The following is a 26008-nucleotide window of genomic DNA, read 5'->3' on the forward strand; positions in this document are numbered from 1 at the left end:
TGGTGTGGGCTGCAGGGATCAGGAGTGACTGTTAAACACCCCAACCTCCAAATTCTCCTTTAATCCCTTTCTCTTCCCACTCCCGCTGGTCTACTCAGATCAAGTCAGATTGAAAGAAGTGTAAGCCCCATACAAAGTGTGAGAGACCTTATTAAACCAATCTCAGGGACGTGAGGGAGATTGTATCCACTTTTAATCACCACCAAGCTCAGCTTTGTTCAGTTTATAAGTTCCCAAAATATCTGTCGCTCATTATAGCAATAACATGTGCCAAAAGGTGGGCATGAAGATCCTGACAGCGTGATGGATACGATGCATACTGTGATGATCTAAATAGATTTATTGAAATGATCTCCTCACATTCTGCCTTTTATACTCTGCATCTACAATCTAAATCTTTCCTGATATGATTTCCTCTGAAAGGAAGAACAATAGATCAGGCTAAGCAGATTTATAAATGGTCAAATAAATATTTCAGTGAACTGGAGAAAAACTGAATGAGACGCTCTTGCAGTGAATCTCACAAATGGCAGAAAATGTATTGCTGGCTAAAAAATGGGCTTAAAAGGGGAGGCGTTGGCACATATTTTGCTAACTGTTAAAAAAAAAAAAGCCAGAAAAAAATGTCGGATTTTTAACTGACGCTAAAGCAAAACTGGCTCGTTGCTTAGACACAACTAGATAACAATTGAACCCCACACAAAGACTGATTAAACATGAATGACTTTCCAATCCAGTGATGCATCCTACGTGATGGTGGGGGCGACGAATTCTTTTGATTTAAAAATGACAATCGCCCAGACAAGCCGTACTTTGTTTGCTTTGATGGCATCAGACTTGTTAGGCTTGGGTTGAGAAATTGTCGTCATCAAGCTGACAAAATTTCCTGATAAAAATAGATCTGTATTAATTGAATCAGGCGAAGATAATCATCCCAGACACGGAGCTTTGTGCACTCTAATTACATAAGTTAAACAAAGGAAGACAAGAATAAGAAATCCAAGTTACACTGCAAGCAGAAAGTCTGGGTCTGATACAGTCATGACAGATTAAATCCAGACAGAACACCGAGCAAGTGTGTCCAGACAGAAGCAGGTGTTGAGACAAAATGAGCAGAGACGCCTAACAAAGATCACACAGAGGTCCATCAGATAAGGTCAGGGGTCGTTCTCCTCCTACCTTGTGGAATGGCGAGGTGGTGTACGGGACTGTAGGCTGGAACAGCTGGGGCTCTAGTGTTGCAGACATTCGCGGGTCACTCCCATCTTGTTTCCTGCAATCGGACAGATGAAAGACAACATTCAGTCAGAAGTGGTGGACCCAGTTTGAGATCAAGCAAAAGGACAGAAAAAGGCAAATGTTGCTGGTCTCATTTAGCAACAGAATGCATTTGTTTGTACTGGTGGTCTGAGGCAATGCAATGGCCTTAAGCCAAGAGACAGAAGGTTTCTTGTTCTGAAAATTGGGATTTCTTTATTAAATTATCTTATTTATCTATTATGTTATTGATCCGTTCTTTCTTGTTATCAATGTCTCTAGAAAGTGAAGCAATTAAGTAGTAAAATCATTTTTAAGACACAAAAAATAACCCTCATAACTGTCAAGGAGCCTACGAGTTTGTCTGAAACACAAAAAGTCAATATACAATTTATTCTCTCTTTAAAAAAAAAAAGAAAACTTTGTCGCCAAAAAATTTCAAATCATATTCCTCTGAGGAGGTTCTTCATTTCTTTTAGAGAACACACTGCTATTCACAAAACATCAGGGATTGAGGTACACAAAGCCCAAAGCTTCACATGTATTCAAACTCTCTGGAGTAACACATGGCTAATGCAAAACCCAACAATACTGTCGTACATCCTTTGCACTAAACTCAATATCTCTACCAGGGCGATTTATCCCCACAGGACCACTGGTCGATACACCCACTTAACGTGGTTCCAAATTGACAACTGGTCATTTTGCAGAGCAGGCTTTCAATTTGTTTGATAAATTCAATCTATTTCAAACACACAAAGTGATTGATCGTAATGAAAGCGGATCTGAAATCCTCGTGAAGCAGTGACAATGCAAAGTGAAATCTGTACATTGCTGTCTGTGACGATCAAAGAGGGCTACAGCAGCCACAACGGCATATGTATCATATCTCTTTCTCTGCAAGGAGATGTGTTCTCCACCAACCAAAAGGTACCAAGCTGAGAAATACCATAAAATAACACAATGAGACAAAATCCTCTTGAACTCGAAAAACAAACAGTTTTAAGTAGGTGTGTGGCTGCCTGTGACATTGATTATATGAGTAAATGTATGACGCTGTGTTGCTCTGGTGCTGTGGATGTGGAGAAGACAAACAGATGCTCAAGTAGAACAGCGACCGAGATGAGAATCTCTTCACAGAGTCTACTCACAATCAAATATAGGTGAAGAAAGGAGAGCGTGAATCTGCCTGCTATTACGCAACGAGTGAAATGTTCAATCAAGGAAAGTCCTGCATCAGCCAAATAAAAATGGGAAACAAATATATGAACCTTTTCTCAGCAGGCTCAATAAACATGAATGAGGGTGATGAGCCCCAGCAGCAGCAGCTCTCCCACGGGAAAACAGGATACAACGAGGCATCAGCTGCCCTGAACTCTTAATTAGAACTGATGCATAATAGATGGTTTCAGGACACACACACACACATATATATGTAAAAGAAAAGGCTTTCATTTCTAACAGTTGGTTTAAAGATAGATATTGTATTATATCACAAAGAGGTAATACTTGTTTGCATGCGTCTAGTCTAAAGTCGTAGTGCGTACATGACAACTATAGCCTCACATACTATATATTCCACTCTGGCAGCATCAAAACACACATCAAAGCAAAAGAGGCAGAAGAAATGTCCTGCTCAGTCCATTACAAACTCATCCTCCATCACAAGCATGTTGTGCCAGGACACATCCCAGACCGCTGTTCACACACACCTGCCTGTTCTACTTGGCATTACCACGTAAACCCTCCTGCAGATCAGTTTGCATCACTGAGCCACGGCTTCATCCCAACACCACAACAAATTACATAACACACCCCAGCTGGTTAGCGATGCACCACGGAAATCAGCAGCAGTGGAGAAGTCACAGCGTGTCATCAGGGCGAACCTGACGTCCTGCCGCGTGGAGCGGAGCGTCAAACTTACTCACACCGTGGCAGCTGGACGCTCCCAGGGAAGTCCGGACACTGACCAGCACTCTGACAGATGACTCACTGTCTACGCTTCTCCTCTAGTAAAGCTCTCCCTCCCTCTCTTTCACAGTTATCTCCTCTCTCTCTCTCTCTCTCTCTCCGTTTACGCTTCTCTCTCTCTCTCTAGCTTCAGTTCATTTGCTGCTTTCCATCAGTCGTTCACCTGCTGGCCTCACTCTCAGCTCTTCAGAGTGTCGCACACTCTCAGTGAGCATCCTCTCCACCACTGATTCTCCTCCCTCTCTCTCTCTCTCCCTCTCTCTCGCTCTCTCCTCCCACTCACACACACATATGCCCTCTTTAGTTGTCACTTCCTCTCATCTCCACCCTCTCCGCTCTCGAGCACAACCATGCATGATGTGGTGCTACTTGCCCGAAATCCCGTACTCTGAGCCGCCCCCCCCCCCCCCCCCCCCCCCCCCCCCCAACCACTCCCCTTATATCCTTCAAAGCGGGAGACCCTCCCCCCTCATCATCCATTTAGGGGACGACTGAAGTCTGCCGCTCAAAAAGAGAAAGGAGAGAAGGTCTGATTAGGGTAACAGGCATTACCTTCAATCCCCACACTGCCTCATGAGCCAGCTAGGGCTGTTGCTGTGGCAACCACATCAGCCACACGTGAGAAAAGAAACCCACATTCAAATTCACGCTCATTATAATACGACGTGAACAAGGCGATTACGTCCAACATTTAGCTCCCAAAGGTGAGCAGGCGGTTGCAGCCTCCTTGCTGCTCATTGTGCAGGATGAGTGAGAGTTTGTGCAAATGTTTTTAATTACTCTAATAAGTCTCATTCGATCCCCAGTGAACATGTGCGTTTCCCCCACTAAGCTGCCATTCACAGTTCCCAGTAGACCTGTGACTAATGTCACCAATACCGCCTTTTCCTGCTAAATCCCTGCTAAACAATATTCTATGCAGCATGAGTGTCGACCCATCTGTCGAGCTTCTCAATGAAAAAGCATGCACCTAAGACCAAAGTATGTGTGTTTATTTGTGTGTGTGTGTGTGTTCTGTATGTGTCAGACATGAAGAGATAACAAGGGATTAGCGCACAGTCCTCATGTGCACCATTAGGAGCTGTGTATTGTGATAAACAAAACAAATAATCCTCTCACTGTCCAAAGCTTACTGGTAAAAAGAAGAAAAAAATGTTATTATATCATTGGACAAAACTTTAATATTGAGCAGATTAGCAGTGATTTAGAGACGTCCCGCTTTGGTGGCACAATAATCTCTCTCTCTCTCTCTTTTAAACCCTTGAGCAAAGACTGCAGATGCTATATACGAGGGTCATTTTTTTTCGGGGGGAAAAGCTCAGGACCAAGAGTTGTGGGGTTTAAAAAATGACATTGTTGTCTGTGACGGCTTTTGTCAATAGTGCTTGTAGATAAAAACACATTATCGGATAAGAGCAGGCAGACTGTTGTTTAGACGTGGATCATTGCAGCAGGTCCCTGTTAAAAGTTTGGACTGGCGGTCTGAGAGAGGACTCAACACTCCTGTACGCTGACGAGATAAGAACAACAACAACAGGAAAAGCCATGTGGAGCTTTATTTTGTATCTCCAGTGAACAAAGACAGTTGGTTTTAAATTGGGAGTATCCATCCAGCTCCAATATCCTTTGCAGAATCCCAGCGTAAATTCCGTTCCAATCGGCACCCGCCGCTGCAAGGGATTCCCATCCCATTAGCCTGGTGAAATGGCCTGTGGTCACTCCCCTTTTCCTGCCCCTAATCCTTATCCTCTGAGAATTGCTGCTCTCCTTAAATTTCCCCATCTCCCACCCTCACTCCGCCTCTCTCACTTTCAGCTTTTTAGCAGCTATTTCTCAACCAAGACCAGTTAGACAAGAATACAAGATGCAATGTGTGTCTTACTGTAACCTCAAAGGGTTAGGAAGAGCCAAATCAAGAGTCGGCAACTGTGCGTTCATTGTCCATCGTGTGTCATTACAACAAAATAAACCCAGCGAGCAGTTGAGAGTGAAATCTGTATGATGTGTGTGTGTGTGGGAGGGTGTGTGTGTGTGTATGGGAGGGTGTGTGTGTGACCAGCCAGTGACCCCAAAGGGCAGTAAGTCTCCAATCACTGACACATTATACACCAGCAGCATGTCAGAGGTCTCCAGCAGGCAAGATGGCTGCTGTTCTGAAATATGAATGAATTGAGTTTCTCCCACAGGTTGAGATTTAATTAGGGGCGGTTGACCTCATGGGAGGAGAGGGGATGGAAATGGGGTTGGGGGGGGGGCTGCAAACAGCACTGAGCCACAAGAGTTGGTTAGAAAACTGCACTGAATTCATGAGCTATCTAATGAATGCATCATTCCAGCTTACTGCTCACTTTCTACTTAGTTTCAGCACCGATAAATTATTATATTCATCATCAGAATGAAAAAAAAATGTCATTTTCTTTTTGTGTCAAATCTCCAAGACATTTGCATTGTTTATCATGATAATGTTCCACGGTAAATCACTTGCACTATCTAGATATTATACAAATATGTAAATATTTCGAGTCACTGTAATTGTCTGTGACTGAAGACAGAAGTCAATCACAGATTCTCACTATTCCTGCAGCAACATGATGGATGTAGGAAGTCTGAGGGTTCTCCTGCTGTTCCTAGATTTGTTAAAACACGCCTCCAGTTGCTCTTAAACAAATTCACTGTGATAATCAAGCCCATAGTTTGTTTGCAAGGCAAAGTAGGAATGCCAACTGCGTCCTAACTTTTGAAGAAACTTTACATCCCCACCATGATTTCTCTGCAGTGCGCCTGAACCCCACTGAGACTATGATTGTGACTGGTTTGATAATCATGAAGCGTTATTGTTAAATGTCATGTTTTGAACTGGGTAATTGGGCTACAACATTAGGGGGGCAGTAAGGCAGATATGAAAGGTAAGCATATTGCTAATGACATTAATTCTCTCCTGTTTAAACAGTTGGGTAAGTAGTGACGTCTGAGGCACAAAGTAAACAGTAAATAATGATAATATAATAAATGTAAAATAAGACTTAGACTCTAGACATGGGAATAGATGAGTAGGATACGTCTCATGCCTGAACACATTTTAATGGTAATCGATCGAGAAGCTGGAGGAAAGTGGTGAACTGATCACCTGACATTGCCAAATCTAGAGCCACGGCTTAATATCACTTCAATTCTGGGAATATTTCTCATAGTCTCTGAGTAATATGACCCTAATATCTCGCCTCCTCGTCAGCATCCACCACTGAACCAGAGGTTTGACCTCAATTAATTTATAAGCACTGCTGACAATCCCCAAACACAAATCATTTAACAAGCGAGTTGTTTATAATGTGTGTGAAAATGTATCTCAGAGGTCAGACCTCAACAGGTTCAGCTGTGCCGCTCGGTGATGTTGTTTCCCCCGTGTCATCATGTATTACGGGGATGACACTGAAGAGTTCAGATATAAGTAACCAACCCCCGTGTTGGATTTTTATTTTTAATTTGCCATGAAGGAAGCAACACCTGCTGCCTCGCCTATACCATCAGTCCTCCAACAGCCAGAGACAGGAGAAGCCCATGTGCAATGAATTACCACACAAATAGACCCTGGAATTGCCCTGTTTTCAGGGTCATCCCTCCCAACCACCCTCAAAATGACCTGAAGCACTCAAACAAATAGGAGGAGGATTCTGTCAGGTGTAAAACCATTTCTCTGAGCGGTGCTTATATGAGTTACTTGTCTTGTGTGTGTGTGTGTGTGTGTGTGTGTGTGTGTGTGTGTGTGTGTGTGTGTGTGTGTGTGTGTGTGTGTGTGTGTGTGGCTTCACTATGAGTCCCAAAGGCAATCTTTCCAGATGAAATGATCTGATTCCCACTCAAAAAAAGTTTTATTTTGGTGGAAGTTCAGCTACATGAATATACTGAATGTAATATATAACGTAACATTTTATATGATCTTCTAAGTCCGATTTATTTAGGTATGTTATTCTGTGTGTGTGAGAGAGGGAAGTAATACAAAAGCAACTCCAGGACTTTCCCCAATCTGTTTTGGAAAATGCAAAAGCTTCTAGGCCTTTTTGTCCGATAACTATAACAGTCACCGCTGCCACAATCAGACAAAAGCAAATATTGGACAAATTTTGAAAAGCAGATAAGTCTGAGAAGCTGTTTGTTCCCCAGGGAACTGTACCTCTAAAAGTCCTTTTATACAAACAAAGTTAGATATGAAAATCCTTTTCAGTAGTTCTTATCAAGACATTATAATACACCGACTGTTTTGACTTGAAGGTACTTGGGCACATTTTTTTAAATGTACCACTGTATTTATGGGAAGAATAGAAAAATAGCCTAACAAAATGACTGTACAATCAAAAGCTATATGCATTGAATGATGAATAATAAAATATCTGTGGGTTCTGATGCGTGAGGAGACTCCTTGATGGGATCTCTTGAGCAGCTGGCCATATTCAGTATGCATTAGCCATGTAGAGCATGTGTTTTTGAATAAAGCATGCTCCCTCTGCCAATTTTTTGGTATTGGATTTCCAGCTTGCTTATCTCTCACAATATCACAGTCTAGATTTCCTTGGAAACCCGCCCCCCCCCCGGGGAAATCACAGTCATTCAGATGTGCCTTTTCAATGCCAGGAGCTCACGGCCGGATCATTTTGTGCCCTTTTGAGTTTGACATCAGAGATACTAGTGTATTCATCGATATTAAACGTCATGCAGGTGGATCTATCCTTCCCATCAATCAAGACAAGAACAACCACAATAGGATCATGCAGGAACTTCCTCTCCCATGGGAGAGAGAAAAACAGCTGGAGAGCAGGGAATCTAAAGTCCTCACTGGCTTATCATACCATCCTCAGAATGACAGGTGTCAATAAACAAGGGATATACCCATCCTCAACTGTATGCTCTAGGATATTCCCATCCACAAACACAAGGAATAAAGACCTTGGCTGTCTCTTCAACCCCTGAAGCTCTGTCTTCTGAAGATACTGCAGCTGCAAGGGACTGTCTGGAGGCAAAGACATGAACCTTAAACAAGCTGGCAGAACAACTTTGCCATTGAAAAGCTTCAAGAATCAGATAAAGTAAAAGGGAAATGTCCTGTCAAAAGTTGCCCGGCACTCATCTCAACCTACCACAGCCGACTGTCGTAGGAGCTCTATGTTTTTAAGACATCTCGTGCTGATACTGGATGGTGGATGACACGTTAGGATTTGGATTATTGAGACGGGTAGAACCAGGGACGAGCTTGTCACTTTGGTGCTATATTTGGTCGGACAGCAGGAGACTCACAGAGAGAGACATTCTAGTCTGATCTGGCTTGACAGTTTGCTCTCCCACTAGGTCCTCTCTTCCAGACAACTCAGCTTGACACGCACAGATGAGCGTGCACAAGCAAACTGACACCCGGCCCGGCTTCACGTCACAGCGGCGGGCGCATGTGCAGACTAGAGGATGATGCAGAGTGACATCTCATGGGAAATCAGTGAACACAAACAACGGAGTGTGTACAGTGACGCCTCTTAAGTGTTTTTGGGCAGAAACAGGACAAAATGAAATAGGCCTAGAATTTAGAAAGCGTCATAAAAATAGAACGACATATTGCATCACACAATTTGGAATAAATAGCGAGGTCATTCAGCAGAGTGAAAAGAACCTGTTTTTGGAACGTCACAACCCACTGAGCAAGACAATAGATTTGCACCTGTCAAAACGTTCTCATGAGGAAAAGTTTATGAAGTTTATCCATCTGGAGGACCAATTCATCATTAATATCATTTTAACCAATAATAATAGGACGACTACAGACTGCAGTTTTTACCACTGGGGGGCAGACAACAGGGAAACCAACACAACCATCAAACACTGCTGTACTCCTGCTCAAACTTAAAGATGCCCTCCACACATCATTTGAAACATATGAATACTTTGCTTTGAATAATAATTCATGTCTAAAATGATTTTCCCACAAAATAGTTTGTTATCTAGTTAAAATAAATCAAAAAATTTAGCAAATATTGTTTGTTTAAAAATTTGAACTACTGAACACAAAGCTCAAACTCAAATGAAAGTCCACTCTCAGAGTATGTGCGCTGGAGGTTTTAAGTGTCCACATTACACCTCTGCAAGTTGCATGTTGGTCCATGAATGTGAAAAAAAGAGTCAAACTCTGCAACGTGAAGCTCAAACATCCAAGAGAAGTAACAATAATACACACTTTTGAGCGGAGGGGCACTTAAAAGTCGCTGCTGCAAGATATATCATTACTAAATTGGTGTGATGGGTTGAAAAAAAGATGATCTTTTGTTTATTGCTGCATCCTAACTGATGTCAAGTTATTCACCGTCTTGGATGAATTGCCAGCAAAAGCAGCACCGGAGGGTGGCAGACTTTCCCTGCTAAAGGTCAGGTGATCTGAAGCATGGATGAGACAGTGGGATCAGTGGCAACGTTGTTTTAAAGAATGGACAGGAAGTTATACAACGGACAACCTGCCACGATAATCCATCATGCTCCAGGGAAAGAGAGGCAGAGTGCACTTTGTGTCTGGATATCTGTACGTATGTGTGTGTACGAGAGAGAGAAACGGAGAGGCTCTTATACAACATCCCAGTATAACCATCATCCACACTAACCCTCCTCTCCCATTTCCTGCAATCAGGGGAGCTTAGCAAGACAGGATTACAACCAATTACAGGCCTTCCCTGAAGAGCGCGGAGACGGGCCTCGAGGATCATCTGCTTATTGTGTATGACCAGATGGAAGATGCTTATTTAGCATTCAAACAAATAGGAGTCAAAGGCTCAAAACCAAACAATTCCTGAAGGTATCACTCAAGCTTGATTAAGAACTATGCTGCTCGAAGGCTGAAAGAACACATAACACCTATTTTTAAGTCCTTATATTTTGGCTTCAATGTCTGTATTGATTGATCTTCAACCCTTAACTTGTCGTTTAAAGCACTTCATGGTTTTGCACCAACCAACGTGTCTGACATGCTTCTAATCTATGAACCTGGACGGCCCCTCGGGTCCTCTGGCTTTAGTCTTTTATTTGTTCCAAAGTTCAGCACAAAAATAATTTGGTGAGACAGCTTTTAGTTTGTTTCAGTCTGCCGGAGAATCTGAGAGCAGATGAAAGTGTTGATATCTTTCAACTTAAAACCCAGCGCTTTAGTCTGAGCTATTATTAGAGTGTTTTATGGCCGTTATTTACTTTATTATTCATGTCTTAAAATAAATGTTAAAATAAATGTTGCATCAATGTTCTGGGAACCCATTTTTTTATCCCTTTTAATCTATTTTTACTCGATTTCCATATCACCTTATGCTATCTTTAATAGATAAACCAGCCTTTTCAAAGAGGTATACGTTTGATAAATTGCAACTTCGTATTATTCATGTGTTATTGAAAACATATACTCATGTTAAATACTTAATAAATAAGACCAAATTAATGCATGTAGGCAAGGTCTTCTCAAAACAAACAGAATTATATTACATTCAATGTTTTAAGTAGGCTACAATTATCAGAACAATACGAACATTCAGGCTCCCTCGTGTGGCTTAAAGGTGCACTGCAGCTACACATTTTTAAATAAAAGACTGGATCTATTTTGAGAAAATGTATTTGGTGACACTATGAAATCTCCTGCTACGAGTCGACCCAGTATTTTGTATTTTGTATATTTCATCTAGATTTAATTTTATTTCATCTTTTTTTTGTCTTTTATTCTCTTTCATTGGTCCTATCACTATTCATCATTTAATTTCTTGTGTGCATTAGTCTCTCGCATAGTTTTCCTGTTTCCATTTGTACTGTTTTATTATAATAACATTAATAATAATAATAATAACTTTATTTATATAGCACCTTTATAAACAGAGTCTACAAAGTGCTTTGACAGTCAAAATTATAGTCAAATTATAAGCTAGTCAGTCAATTTGCAAAGCACTTTGAAGTGCACTAATCTGTACAAAATAAATATACAAATAAAGTTTGAATCTATATCAATCATAAATAAAACTTTATTTGTTTGATTATCTACATATTAGTACATTGCTGCCTTTTGCAAAGAATACACAGGTTGGTTTCATGAATAATTTCATGAATGTTTTGGCATTTTGGAGGAATGCATGCATGAGGCGGGTCAATTTAATTATCCTATGTAGCATTTGATTGTGGAGTCATGCGGTTATCATCAAAACTATCTTCAGGCAGGTTAAAAAATAAAAACTCACCAGAATTTTCTTGGCCTTCCAATTCGGAAAGGTGAGCACGGCATTTTGCTGGGTTGAGTTTTGCAGTCGGAGGATTTAACTAACTAACTAATTTCCAGTCACTTCCTGTCCAACATACGGAACCTGGAGGAAGATTTTGAATCTGGCTCTCCCAGTTATTTTTGTATCTGTAGTTGCATTGGTATTTTTGTCCTTAGGCTAATCAGACTGAAAAATCCTTTCTAAAAGCACAATAGTTTCTTTTGTTAGAAATTGGTCTGTCCTGCTGGATATGAACACTTATGAGTTTGTAAAACAATTCAAGTTCTATTAACACAATGGGAAGGATCCTTTTGTGCTTTGAAGAAGAGCATGACTCAGACAAAGGAACAAGGCGAAGAGGACCAAGTGTAACTCTGCTGAACTCTAGATGTTTTTTGTGACACCATCACACCGTTCTCTTCTTTCTCTTCCTGTCATGCCATCTCATCCACTCACTTCCTCTGTCCTTCTTCCTCCTTTTCACGCCTACAATCCTTGTTCACAATTCCTGTGGTGTTTTGTATCCTCTTTTAGATCATCCAGTGCTTTCTCCTCTTCTTTTCTACCGTGCGGTGTAGCTGTTCTGCTACAGTCTGACGCAGTGGTATAGCCCGATGGCCAGACTGCAGTTCCTGCACACAAGTCCAGCCACTGCTGAGTAATGCAGGCCTGGCTAGAAAGAGAGATCCTCCTGTTTCTGTATTCCAGAGGGAAGGAGTGATGATACTGCGGCGAGGCACCGTTTAACCTGCTGCAGTCAGACAGAGAGGGGGTTGAGGGCCACTCGTGCCGCCACACCTAAAGCATTCAGGAATGAAGTGGTCTATCTGCAGTGGCAAGCGGCGTGCACGCTCAGCTCCCTGCCAGCCTCCACGTGCCACTCACGGCAGCATTCCAGCACTGCCAGCACTGCAGAGATAGCAGTACAGACCGAGTACCCCGTCTGCTCTACCTTTTTACTGGCTCATTTATCTTACTTTCACTCTACTCGGTCGACTGATTCACACATTTAAAACGTTCAAGGGCGGTCTGCGTCAGTGATATTAAACACTATTTCAGAGAACTTTAAGAATTGTAATCCATTGTGATTGTTTGTCAAAATGTAAAAGTTGCATGACTAAGATAGATGGCAAATTGTCATTGTCTCAACATGCTGTCACAACACATTTATTGACAAAGAAGAAAAACTCACCATAAGCTTCTGGCCTTGGAGAATGTCTTGTCAACTCTAAAATAAAAAAACAAAAACACACAGCTGTTATAAACAATACTAAGTTCAATTTAATTCCATGTCTTTGTTTAGGGTTAATCTGTGCGGAGAGGAAGTCAGCTATACTTATAAAAAAGTTCTCCTTTCTCTCAGTAAGAAAGACGTGACAAATTAGAATACATTAGCACCAGATGGCATATAACTGAGTCCGACACTCACTGATAGTTTCCATGCTCTTGCCAGCATGCATCTACATCTAAGTTTACCCGGACTAATTTAAGTGTGAAAAGTACAGAGGGATAGTGTACCATCCGTTCCACTTATAAGAAGTCCACTGAACTGAGAGAGGTTGGCTATGCAGTGGGCTGGGTTATACTGAAATAACTCCTGCCATCTGTTGAAGTAACATCTCCGAGGATGAAAGGATGATTACGAGCTCGGTGTTTCTTGAGACAAAATGGGTCTTGTTCTGTTTTGAAATCGCACTATGAGGCTCATTACTCCGTGTCAGTCAAGAATCATCTGTCCTTACGTTGCTCTATAAACAGATTTCTGCAGTAATCCCCTCAAACAATAACCAGATGATGCGGCGTTAAGAAACTGCTCAGGTTATGATGCAGAGCACCGTTTCTGCCAATAGATGGCACTGTGTGTGCAGGAGAAACCTCATGTCTGGACAGGTGTAGTTCATAAACAATTCCCTCTGCTCATCAACCAGAGAGACATTTATCATGATATTTAAGTCCATACGTCAGTACTTTAAACAATCTGACACACAAAAAGGAATAAACACCTTTTCTCTGGTTCTAATCATAAAAACATCACTATCATAAACACACACTAACTTCTCTTGGGATGCAGCACTTGACTTTACCGGCAACAACTATGACCCAGCGAATGACTCATGGCTGCAGGTCTCTTGTGATAGCTGGTGGTGGTGGTGACACAGGGAAAAGGGAATGTTTAGTATGTCTCTTAGGGCTCCTGCAGCTGCCTGCGGTGCAGTAAATTCACCCCTCAGAAATTCAAAGGATGATACACCGCCAAACAACACAAAGGCAATACATGATAGAAATAATCCCGAAACTGTTTCACGTTGTTTTCTTCCCTTGCTGCTGACCCGATCTCCTATGACAGTATATATTCGGCTTCATCCCTCATGCCAAAGCTACTGACTGCAGTCCAGCCCTGTGTTTCCTAAAGCCACGCTTGCTGTATCAGAAATAAGACTGAGAGTGGCACGTTAGTAGCTTTGGGAGGCTGTGCTCTGAGCTAAGTGATAGCGAAAGAAAGCTAACATACTCCCAATGTCAATGTTAAGATGCTGATGTTTAACTGCTATAATGTTTATCATGTTCACCATTCTTTCAACAGTAGAAAGGTGCACTCAGTTTAGTGCGGAACGACTTCTGCTGCAATGTTACATTGTATGAATACAACCCACAATTGTAGGTGTGTGGGGAAACTTTAAACTTAATGTGTTCTGGTCCATTCGAGAGGAAAGCTGAGGATGAAAAACACCCCTACCTACTCCTCTGGGTCAAAGGAAGGGACGTCTATAACACGTGGACAAATACGGCGGATGAAAGTAAGACACTGGAATTGTACTGTGATCGCTTTGTCATATTTGCTCTCAAATTCCACAAAAAAATACAGCGAGCCTTTCGAACAGATTTAAGACAGCTTGTGACAGACTGTAATCATGCTAACAGTGAAGAGATGATAAGAGACCGTGTGGTTTTCAGGATTCATTCACGTAGAACAATAGACATTGAAAGGTATCATGTAATAGCACAAGCACAGCCTAAAACTATAGCTGGCGGCATCAGTTGCCCGCATTTTCCGGCCCAGACAGGAGAAAAAGAAAACCTGATGACGTCTTCAGGACAGAGGGAGACAGAGAGTGCCATGAAATATGTTACTAGGGAATAAGGCTCATGGAGTAAAAGACAGCTGCCCAGTCAAAGGAAAGCAAGATATGCAACAATTGGAACCATTTTGCAAAGGTGTGTTGTTCAAGGCAAGGAAAAGGAGTATATGCACAGTGAATGAAAAAGAGCCAGACAAAAATGCAGACAGTGAGGATTTGATTATTGATGCAGTGACACACGGAAATGGCTGAATGATACAGAGCATGCTTTTGGATATGTGCAAATTGGTCCAAGTTAGACACTGCTAATGTCATTCCCACACGTGTTTTCAGAAGATTTGGCAACATTATAAACTACAGCCCTCATCTCGCCCAATCTATGACTATGGTGGTGAGCGACTAGTTGTCAGAGGCAAGTGCAACATTAAATGCCAGTATAAGAACATTCAATTAATGTGAAGCTCCAGGTCATTGACACACATTCACCCCCGATGCCAGGATGGAAAGCGTGCTTTGACTTTTGCCTCATTAAACTCATATTGTCCGTAGCCGGTACATCTGAGGCAGCAATGATGGATGAGCTTGCAGATGGCTTCACAGGAACAAGACAGTTTCTGTGAAGTGATTGGTGAGTGCACAATTCACATAAACCCCAATGCAATACCTATAGTCCAAAACCGACTTAAAGGAGGAGCTACGGGACATTAATAAACAAGAGACCATTGTGAAAGTCCCAGAACCAATAGGTCAATTCAATGGTAGCAGCAGAAGGGCCACGCACAGGCAAGCTTAGAGTGTGCCTTGATCCCCAATTACTTGAACAAGGTAAACAAGTGGCCACAATAACCTATACCCTAAACAACATCACATCCAAATTAGCAGGAGCCTCGATGCCAGATCAGGTTTCTGAGCTATAAAGCTCACGGAGGAGTCATCCAAGTTGACCACATTCAACACAGTGGTCGGATGGTACCGATTTATCCGCCTATCTTTTGGACAAATATCTGCTCAAAACAAGTCGGAGAGACTTAAAGGTCGATGATGTCCTCATCTACGGCAGAAAAAAGGATGACCTTGACAAAAAACCTCCGTGCCATGCTGCAGCGCTCCAGAGAGCAAGGATTTAGGCTTAACCCAGAGAAGAGCACAATCTGTGCCAACGAGATCAACTATTTTGGGCACCGTATCACTAAAGACGTAATCAAGCCTGATCCAGCCAAGATTTCAGCCGTGAGAGACACGGAGCCACCCAAAGACAAAAGTGAGCTTGAAACAATCCATGACATGGTTAACTATATATCGTAGTTTTCTCTCAACGCACCTGTTAAAAGAGTCTAGTGAGTTCATACGAGATGCACAACATGACGAAGCGTTCAAAAAAATTAAAGAGATAATCCCACGAGAGCTAGGTCCAGTCCTGACATATTTTGACCCCAGCAAAGAGTTTAGGCTACAAGTTGACTACTTGAGTTCATTATGCAAAAAACACTGTCAGCAGCCCCTCCAAAGCTCAATTACAGAGGTACGATTTTACTACCATCCACAGATCAGGCAAGGGCCTTTCTGTTGCAGATACTCTCTCCAGGAAGTCACTGTCTGTCTAGGACGACAGCCTCAGAGCAGGCATGGACATGCAGGGACACACAGTATACAGCATCTTAGCTATCAGTGACACTAAGCTGAAAGAGACACACAGCTCATGTTACTGAGAAAGATGATCAAGGAAGGATGTCTTGAGAAGAAAAGAATGTGCCGTTAGACCATAGCCAAATACTGGATCTATCAAGATGAATTTCCACAGATGAATGACATCATTTTCAAGGGTGAGAAAATCCTCACCCATACCTCACTGTTGGCAGAGATGTTGCCCTGAATACATGCAGGTCACAAGGACAGAGCATAATACAGAGAGCCCGTGAAATCCTATTTTGGCGCAGGAAGAACACGCACATCGAGAAGATGGTTGTAAAAGGCCTTTGAACGATAAGGAGCCCATGATAAGCAAGACAGGCCACGGCTAGCAGTCGCTACTGATCTGTTCACATGTAACAACAAGAACTACATACTTACAGTAGACTATTACAGCAGGTATTTCAAGCTTGACAAGCTGCACGGCACAACTGGCCTTCGCCAGACACGGCATACCAGAGACTGTTAAATGTGATAACGGTACAAATGAAGGGAGTTTAAAATCTTTGCCAGCACATGGGAGTTTACCCAAATAACCACAAGCCCCGCACTATCCCCAGGCAATGGTCTCCCTGAGAAATCTGTGCAGATTGCCAAGCCAAGACCCCTATCTGAGTCTCCTTGAGTATCGTAACACTTCAGTTGATAGCTTCTGATCAGCAACCCCGCTGCTCATCATGAGCCGCCGCATACGTTGAATCCTGCCCAGCACTCACCAGCGGCTTCAAGACAAGGTTGTCAGCCACGGAGATGCTCATGCCAGGGGGGTTCACCAACAACAGCATCAGAAACAATACTACACCAGGCTAAACCGACGTCATCGCTGCATGAAGGACAGCGCGTCCGATTCCATGGTCATGGATACTAGAAACCAGCAGTTATCATATAGCCAGCTGATACTGACAGATTGTACCACAAAGGCACAGCTGAGGGGCAAGAGCACATCATAGATAAAAGCTATGATCACAACAGACAGCGTGCACCACACTACACGCCGCACAGACGACACAGCCCAGAGTTGTTTTGAACTTGTGAGAGCAAGTTTGCTTGGAGTTATAGCACAGCGTAGTGTGAAGTACACTTGTACATTGTGTACAAAACAAGACAACAGTGGTGTTGCAATATACAGCTGTTGACGATTGTGATATTTAAAAAATGAAATATTGATATCATGTTAATAACACACATGATGATATTGTGTAAATCTCTGTCCCCTGCTCCTCAAAAAAGATATCGTGACATATTGTGATATTGGTTCTGTATAGAACCAAAAGTTTAAGAAAGAAATGTTTGCACTTCTTCTTTTGTTGTGAGAAATTCTCAAAAAGATAAATGAAAGCTGAAGGCTTCCTCCTTCTCAGAAAACGGTGTAAGTGAGAGGAAACAGGCCCTGTGGGGTTTGTTTGTTCACTGTACTGTGGAGTCACGAATCAACAGACTGGTGTTGTTACAGTAGGACGTCGCCCGATTCCCCTCAGTGCAGAAGATCGCTTGTCATTTTCAACCCCAGGTCTCCACGTGACACATACTGACATTGAAATGGATTTTGTGGTGCTGTTCTAGCTCAAATCTACCACCAGTGTTGATTTCACTGAGCCTGACAGACACGTGTGTGTGTGTGTGTGTGTGTGTGTGCAGATAAATCAGAGCTCCATCTTAAGTGAAATGCTGGTCCTTGGTAGAAAAGCCATAATACTTATGAGCTGTCGGCTCTGCTCTTGAGAAGCGGAGAGAAAAACTGTTTTCATATGAACTGCATCACTAAGAATAACATTCTCTAAACCTCATCCTTTGCTGCTCACCCATTCTCAGGTTTCATGGAATTCCCATAAAATGAAATCAACCAGGGTGTGTCGAGAAGGCTCCAAACTGAAATACCAAAACCAATACAGTAAATTTATCATATTACGTACCCTCGGCTATAACACGTGATACCCGTGAACTGAGACCTCATATTAACATACTGGGATAGATAAAGCTAAATTTCACCAAGATTGTGAAAATGAAGAGGCTCTGTAAGCTGCTAATACATGCCTAGACTCAAATATTGAACATTTCTGACATCTTGCTACGAGCAACAGAAGGGACAAGAAAATACTGTAGATCAGTCCCTATACAATTCCACAATTTATCTGGACGTTTGGTTGGAAGTACAGACTTTGTACATCTAATAATAATTACAATGTCAACCTATTCTTTTTCACTCAAAAGAGTCGCTCAATAATTCTGTCATATTTCCGACAATCATTCAATTACCAATTTTCCAATCAAATTGAAACTTTACTCATCCCTGAGAGACATGGAGATCGATAGAAAGAGACGAAGGAGCAGAGCTGAAAACAGAGAGATGCAAAGAAATCTCTGCAAGAACCGTCGTTGGAGTGGACAAAAGTAGGCTCTAAAAGATGCGCCTGCACTAATGCATTTGTGGGCTATGAGTCATATTTTCACATTCAAATTTCACAGTGAAAACAGTTTGTGTAGCCTAGTTTTTATTGAAAGAAAGACGAGATGAGCCAGCGCATTTTAGGAATTATAGCTCAGGAGGTTGTGGCCAAATGCAATGACAACTGTTTTTCATGCTTCTTCCACGCTCTCAACTAGGTAACAACCACCAAATATCAGCGAGGGATGAGAAACCCTTGGCCATCACCGTGTCAGCAAGTTCATTCAACTTAATCTGACTTTAAGCGCAACTCCAAATTTCCTAATTTCTTCCCTGCTAAACTTTTAAACATTTTCTTCACTTCAGGAATTAGCTGAGGCCTGCGGTATATATCAACTCAGCAACACTGCTCATGGCAAGTAGGTCACCAGACTGGGTTGAGGAGTCAGCCCGGAGGAAATCCAGCTTAAAGCAAACAACGTTTGTTGTTCTGCTACCAAATCTGCTTCACTAAAAAGTTCTTGCAGTGCTAATTCTGAATCTGAAATAAAGAAGAGGCACTCTAAATTTTGAATAATCCAGATGGCGACAAAGACATCACAAACCAAATGATCTACAAATGTCTGTGACGATACCTAAACAATCACAACAGCCGTTTAATACAGCTTTCAGTATTTGACTTTGTAGATGCTCGCTGTTTGTCAAGCTTTTGTCTGACTGTAAAGACGCTTAAAGTAATAACCCTTTGACAGTAATACTATCAAGAGAGTTTTAATACCCAAGTATAAACTCATTGCTGTTAGTCCACATACTATAACACAAGTTAGAGAGACTTTTTTAGTATCAAGTGATGTTGTGAAACTATTGCTAAGAACATGATCCCAGTGAACCCAGCTTGCACAGAAATTCTTCTTCTTTCCTACGGCAACAATAAACTGTGTTGGAGTCATGATTAGTGTCACAGCAAGAGCTCAGAGCATGCTGAATAATGACCAGCTTTGGGCTTTATACTCAGCAACCAAAACGGGTAAAAGAGTCACACAGGATACCTGTGGGGGGACCTTTTTGATATAAAGTGGCATTTTTAAATTCTCTTTAGGGATCGTGCATAGCAAAATAACACATAAAAAAACATTTTTCTCCCATAATCAGGACAGAGCCCTTTACAAGAAAGCTACCATCCACATCTGAGTTGAAATCATGAACCCTACCAATCTTCCACCAATCTTGCTCTTTCAGCAAAGAGGGCAACGAGTACTAGCCAATCAGAGGCACAGTAGGGCAGGTTCTTTGCAGGATGTCAGTCCGGATACAAATCAATCGAAGTACCGTAAATAATTTGGTTAAGCTACCGTGTGCCACCATTGGCCTAAGGTTGACTACCCCTGAAAAAGACTTTAGAGTTGCTACAGTAGCAGCTCTGTGAGGCTTGAGGCAGAGAAATGCTAACGTGTTCACAGTGACAATAATTACGTGCTGATGTTTTGTAGATGATGTTTACTATGTTCACCATCTTAGTTTAGCATACTAGCATTTTGGCATGCTAACATTTGCTTATCAGCACTGAACAGAATGCATGAGCCTGCATGGGAATTAGTTTTGTAGGTATTTGGTCATTAATCAAAGTATTGGACAAAATGCAATTGTACCTGATGATGACTCTGCACAAATTACAGGATCATCAAAGCTATTACAATTCAACCTGAGCGACCATGAATGTGTCAACACAATATCATGTCAATCCATCCAACTGCTATCGTTGTTTTTAAAATATTTCACAAAAAGAGAAAAATGAATGGGGGTCACTGGTGTCAGTAAGATTCACCCTCTGGGGACCATATGTGTCTGGGCAAAATTGAATGAGAATCTATCACATAGTTGATTAGAGTTTTTAGTCTGGACCAACCGACAGAACGACATTTATTCAGCAAAAACAAGACAGCTGGATGCCTGGATGAATACAGCATGTGAGCCTATTCAGTCTACTTTGAATGAGGTATTTCTCAAATTCACACCTACATACAGTGAACACATATTCTAGTATCAGACTTAGCCATTGTGCTTCAGGACAAGAACTGGATACTGTCAAAAATAGATACACAGAGAGACACAAAAGGTTTGGAGGTTTGATTCTGAACAATATCTTTATACATAACGCTCAGGGTAGTAACAAGAAACAATGTCAAACACCACATGACCAGATCTAGACTGGATACTGTATCTCGACCCAGCGTACTGAATGTATCCATTGACAGAGAAATGAGCGTAAAGTGGTTCAATGTCCTCATTTAGCTACAGTACAGTAGGACGCAGTGTATATGAAAACACACACACATGCTGGTACCACAGCTATGCCTACTGCTAGGCACTGTGATATCTATCACATCCACCAAAACAATGCATGTTTTCTGTTGGGATGATTAGTATTAGTATATTTTATCAGTTTAGTTTCATTTTAATGTTATTTTATGTTTATGTGTGGACCCCAAGAACACAAGATTTGTTTTTATACTGTAATGTTGTGTAGCCCCTAACGTAGGAGTTTGTTTGGAACTTTCACTCCTTGTTTCCTTTTAATACATTTTGTCCAGGTCAGATCATTTGTTTTATTGCTCTCCTAATGAAGGCCATTACTGTCTTAAGATACAGTTTAAGGAAAGTAATTCAAAATTCAGAGTATACCTACTGCCTCAACCTGACGACAGCTGAGCCAGCGGCTTGCAGCTAACGGTGCTAACAGCGCTAACGGTGTTTACCTGAGGGTGAATTTGAGGGTGGGCGCTATGCTTCCGCGTCGACGTCGTCGGTCAGGACAGCGTTACCAGCAGTGAATGCCGTATGAGTGCAGTGCAGAGCGGCGGCTGTGAGCTATTGTTGACACTGTTAGGTTGTTGACTCAATGTGACCTGTTTGTCTGATCAAATCTGGTGTACATCAAGATATATTTTTGGCAAATTGTTACTGAAGAGAGAATGGAATGAAAAATATGCAACTACTGGTGAATTGGTTAGATGAAGAGGTGCAGAAAATAGTATTCATTTCCATCTAAAATAAAAACCTTTAAATCAACACCCATGCAAAGCAACTTGATCTCATGTGAAGGCATAAAATGGCATGCAAGTTTAAAGGACATTTCGCATGTCATATCATGCATTTTTTGATTTTCGTGTGTCATTTAACTCCGTTCTTATTCCCAACTCGTCATATGTGGACGCACAGTCACAGTTTTAAACATGTGTTGAATGTTGAGAATTAAAACAAAACTACTTGGTCAGGTTTAGGAAATGATCATGGTTTGGGTTAAAATAAGGATGCTTATTACGCTAATTACGTTTTGATGTAAGTTGGGTATTTAACGTAGATAAGTCAACGGCTGACTTCTGGTTTCACACGGGTCTGGCATGACTGCAGCAACACACCTTTTTGGAGCAGGCCAATCTGAATGCATGGGGGCACAGTGGGACTTACAAAATACAAGACTATAATATAAATGTTTTTATTTTGATCAGATCAAAAATGATTTAGCAATTGGTAGCCCTGTGAGCATTAGATAATTAACTGCAGCTCACCCAGTGCCTTTCCACCCCATTCTTCTCCGTGGATGGCTCGCCATTGTGAATATAAATGTGAATGTGAATGTCAAAGTAAATATCCAAGGCAATGAAGAGCCCTCTGGTTGCTCTACACCCCCTGTTTGTTTTACCACTGCCCTTGGTAAGGTACTTGAGTGGCCTCCTGTTCTCAAGGAGCCCTGCGTTGCGGTCTAATCATCTTTTGTCATGCAAACATTTGCTGCTGTCAAACAAAAATGCCCTCTCTCTTTTGTCTCCCTGTTGTCCGTGGTACAATATTTAATACAATAAGCCTTAGACACTAGATAATCAAAAAACAAACTGAAATAGAAGCCTTTTGTTTTTTCCAACAGCACTGAACAAAGGTTTTCATCAAAGCAAATATTCTTGGCTGTTTGTTGGAGCCACAAACTGGTGAGATAAATCTGGAACATGTTCACCCGATGCTATCATAAATCGGTTTAACACTGAGAAACACTCTGAAGAGTTTGTTGTCTTGTTACTCTAAAGAAATGACATTCCTAACTCAGCTGACCGGAGAAGAACAATTCAGGTTTGCTCAGATTTTAAAACAATGTGAGACTTTCCACGCCGTTGATTTTGAACAGGATTGACACACATTCTTCCAATGTTTCTATGTGACACTAACACAGGGCATAGGTCTTTGTTCATTTCATGATTCAATAGTTGATGAGGAGACAGCCACTGTGAGCTACAGAGCTGACTATAGACAAACAAATACATACTGTATAGTAGCTACAGGGGACCTCATGTGACATAGAACAGGCATGTAAGAGCAAATCCAAAGGATACAAAAATGAAAGGATATGAAAGCTCAGTTTTGCAACATCATGGTCACACTTGACTGAGGAACGTTTCAAAATACAGTATCCTGTAAAAAAGAAGTCCTGTATTTAAAAAAAAACAGGACAGGGCTATTACCTACCCAAAGTCAAACAAAAACCGAACACATAACTACTCAAATTAAGTGGCAGCTCCATTAATATTTGATGCCAAAATTATTGAGCATGCTGCGCCAGAGAAAGACAGAGAACAGGGGGGGCTGCGTTTCCTTCAGTGAATACCAATGGGATGCAGGGGGCAGAGTGTATTACAGACCACTCACTGATGTCAGCAGTCAGACTGACCTATCGAAATGCCAAGTCATTCAAGGCAGCCGCCTTACAGAAAACAGAACAGCAAGTATTTGTGCTTTATATATGCTGTGCACTGGCTGAAGGGCTCTCTAGAGTACACAAGCAAATGATTGGAATGAATCAATTAGCAGAGTACCAATTGAAATGCCACTACGGGGCGTCTAATGGAGTAGACAGGTCCTAGCACTTAACGATAAATGAAAGAATGATGTAAGTTCTGTGACCTTTGAGTTGGTGATACTTGTAGTTACCATGTTCTCCACGGTCTCCCACGGTTCATTAGAAAAGCTCAGAGCGCTCTGCTCTTCAACAGAGGTGGGGCAGTTAACCAAACGTATATTTTCCAAGACAACCAGTTAGTCTTTGTGCTTGATGTCTTTTGTCTCGTAAAAGCAAGAAAATACTGTTTGAAAACACTTCCCACAAAGCATAAATCTCAGCTTTGTGTCGCTTGTCCAAGAAAGTCTTCTGCTGCGGCATTTGTTTCACCTCATTGTGGTGCGCCAAGCAATAATGCGCTCATTACTGACTCCTTAAGGCCCAGGCCTGGTGAACACTCACTGCTGCTTAATGGTTGGCGGGAACAACAGTTGAAGTGGGTGTACCCCCCCACCACCCCACCCTACCCAACAAGGGGCAACGATGATTGTATTCATTCTTTCTATACTTGAAACAAACTTCGACAAGCAACACAAAGGTAAGATTTATGCTTTATCGGAAATGCTTTCAAGTATTTCCCGCTTTTACAAGATAAAAGACTTTACAATGATAAAGACGATCCAAATTTAAGTCTGGTTAACTGCCCCACCAGAAAAGTTAAAGAGAAGTGGACAGTTCCCTGAGCTTTTCAATGAAACCCTTTGGTGCTTCCTCTCACATAGTGGATGACACGGCTACAAGTTATCATGCCCCCGAAACCAAGGAAAAGCAACTGCTATCTTAAGTGGTAACACCAACATAGCCAATGCCCAATGTAACACAAATTGTGCAGGCGGACGGCGCCTCACTCAACACATCGGGCACCAGAAGCATCAGTCGGTAACAGCTTAGACTCATGGCCGCTGACTCAAGTTGACTCTCAGCTAGCTGAAGACAATGAATTGCAAGAGTATCAATTAAAAACGGTGTATATTTTCCATATGATTAGTACCCAATTATATGGTTCTTTCCAGGAAACTTTCTAGGAAACGATTACCAAAACAAGTGACCTGTAAAACAATTCATCTGCAAGCGCTTTCTACCTTCTACCTCGTTTGTATTAGTGTCTCTATTAGTGAGGCCACCTTCAACACATGCTGACACAATAACATAGATGTACACAAACCTTATCCTTGACTTAAGGCAGTCGGGCATGCAGTTGCATTGGAGCACCTGTTCACCTTTTTCAGCTCTTTGCTGACTGTGCGTCTACTGTCCAGTACCCTGTAAAGTCTGAAGTGGATGTTGTAAAAACACCGGGGACATAAGTGCCTACTGACAACATACAATACACATCCATCCCACCTTCAGCTCTGTTGGGACTTTTACTTTTCTCTCTGTTGTTTTTGCTTTTACATCTGATGCCTCACCATTACTGCACAGAATATAACCCGTAACTTCAAACAGAAACATCTGTATCATTAGGTCCAATCTATGATAGAAAGCCCCAAAACTGAGAACAGACAAAAGCTGATATCATCAATACGATGACATTCAAGTGCAAATGGATCACAAATACAGACACTGAATCTGCACAGTCATCAAATGGGGAGACAGATACATTGACACACACACACAATTGCAATCACACCAATGAGAACTGTGTGTTGTGGAGAGGCTCAGTTGTTCTGCAAATTATAAGGATATTCATTCTTACCCGCCGTAGGCTCCAAAAGGGAAACTCCTCTTTCTCTGCGCCATGCTGGCTAACGGAGAGCAGCGAGCCTGTCAACTCACTGCTGAATGGAGCCAGCACTTGTGTCACTTACGCTGACTGAGCATGTGTGTGTATGTGTGTGTGTGTGTGTGTGTGTGTGTATGCTTTGCCTGCCGTCTGAGTTCCACTCCCGCAGCGTCGGCTAATGTGCCCTGCCTCTTCCTTGCACACACGCCTCCTTCACGCGCAGGGGGAGACGAGGATGAGGGAGGAGGGGGGGGGGGGGGGGGGGGCTGGAGTGTGGGGTGCTGCTGACCATGCCAGTCTCCCAGGGAACCAGGAGAGTAGTGGCAGCCTTTTCTAACGTACAGGCTACATCCTCTCTCTCATGCGTCAAGAACACAGGGAACACAGTGGCAGGTTGTTTTATCCCAACATGTACTGTAATCCCTACGGCAGAGGCACAGGTGACAAAACTATTGGTTACCTGGATTTTAAACGGCTGCAAGCAAAACATAGGAGGAGTACTTGGCATTGTGAGAGATTGCTTAGAACAAGTCTTGCAACACAGCCGCTCCCCGTCACTGGAAGACAGCTGGTTAAACAGGGTGTAGACAAACAGACCATCATTCTTCACAAATGTCCTCATCATCATAAAGCCTTGCCCCAGCTCCACTCCTGCGCACTGTAGGTGATGATGACCTTTGTGAGCAAATTTCTAATCTGTAAACCCATCACTGCTGGTATGCAGACAGAGGTGGGGTGAATGGAGGGCAGAGTTGT

At 42.1% G+C, this 26008-nt stretch overlaps 1 protein-coding gene across 4 annotated transcripts in view; it reads right to left on the minus strand.

Moving 5' to 3' along the window:
• Positions 1-25365, minus strand: part of LOC306709709 (rap1 GTPase-activating protein 1-like) — a 45133-nt gene extending 19768 nt beyond the window's left edge. For all 4 annotated transcript variants that reach the window (XM_079177964.1, XM_079177967.1, XM_079177965.1 and 1 more), the window contains exons 1-3: positions 25226-25365; positions 12679-12714; positions 1180-1273 (exon numbers count right to left, since the gene is read on the minus strand). In XM_079177964.1, the coding sequence (XP_079034090.1) occupies positions 1180-1273; positions 12679-12714; positions 25226-25269 (174 nt within the window). In that variant the 5' untranslated portion in view covers positions 25270-25365. The remainder of the gene's footprint in view (positions 1-1179; positions 1274-12678; positions 12715-25225) is intronic.
• Positions 25366-26008: the final 643 nt, after the last annotated feature.

Source organism: Pholis gunnellus (genome assembly GCF_910591455.1).
Source record: "Pholis gunnellus genome assembly, chromosome: 2".
Lineage (NCBI taxonomy): Eukaryota > Metazoa > Chordata > Actinopteri > Perciformes > Pholidae > Pholis > Pholis gunnellus.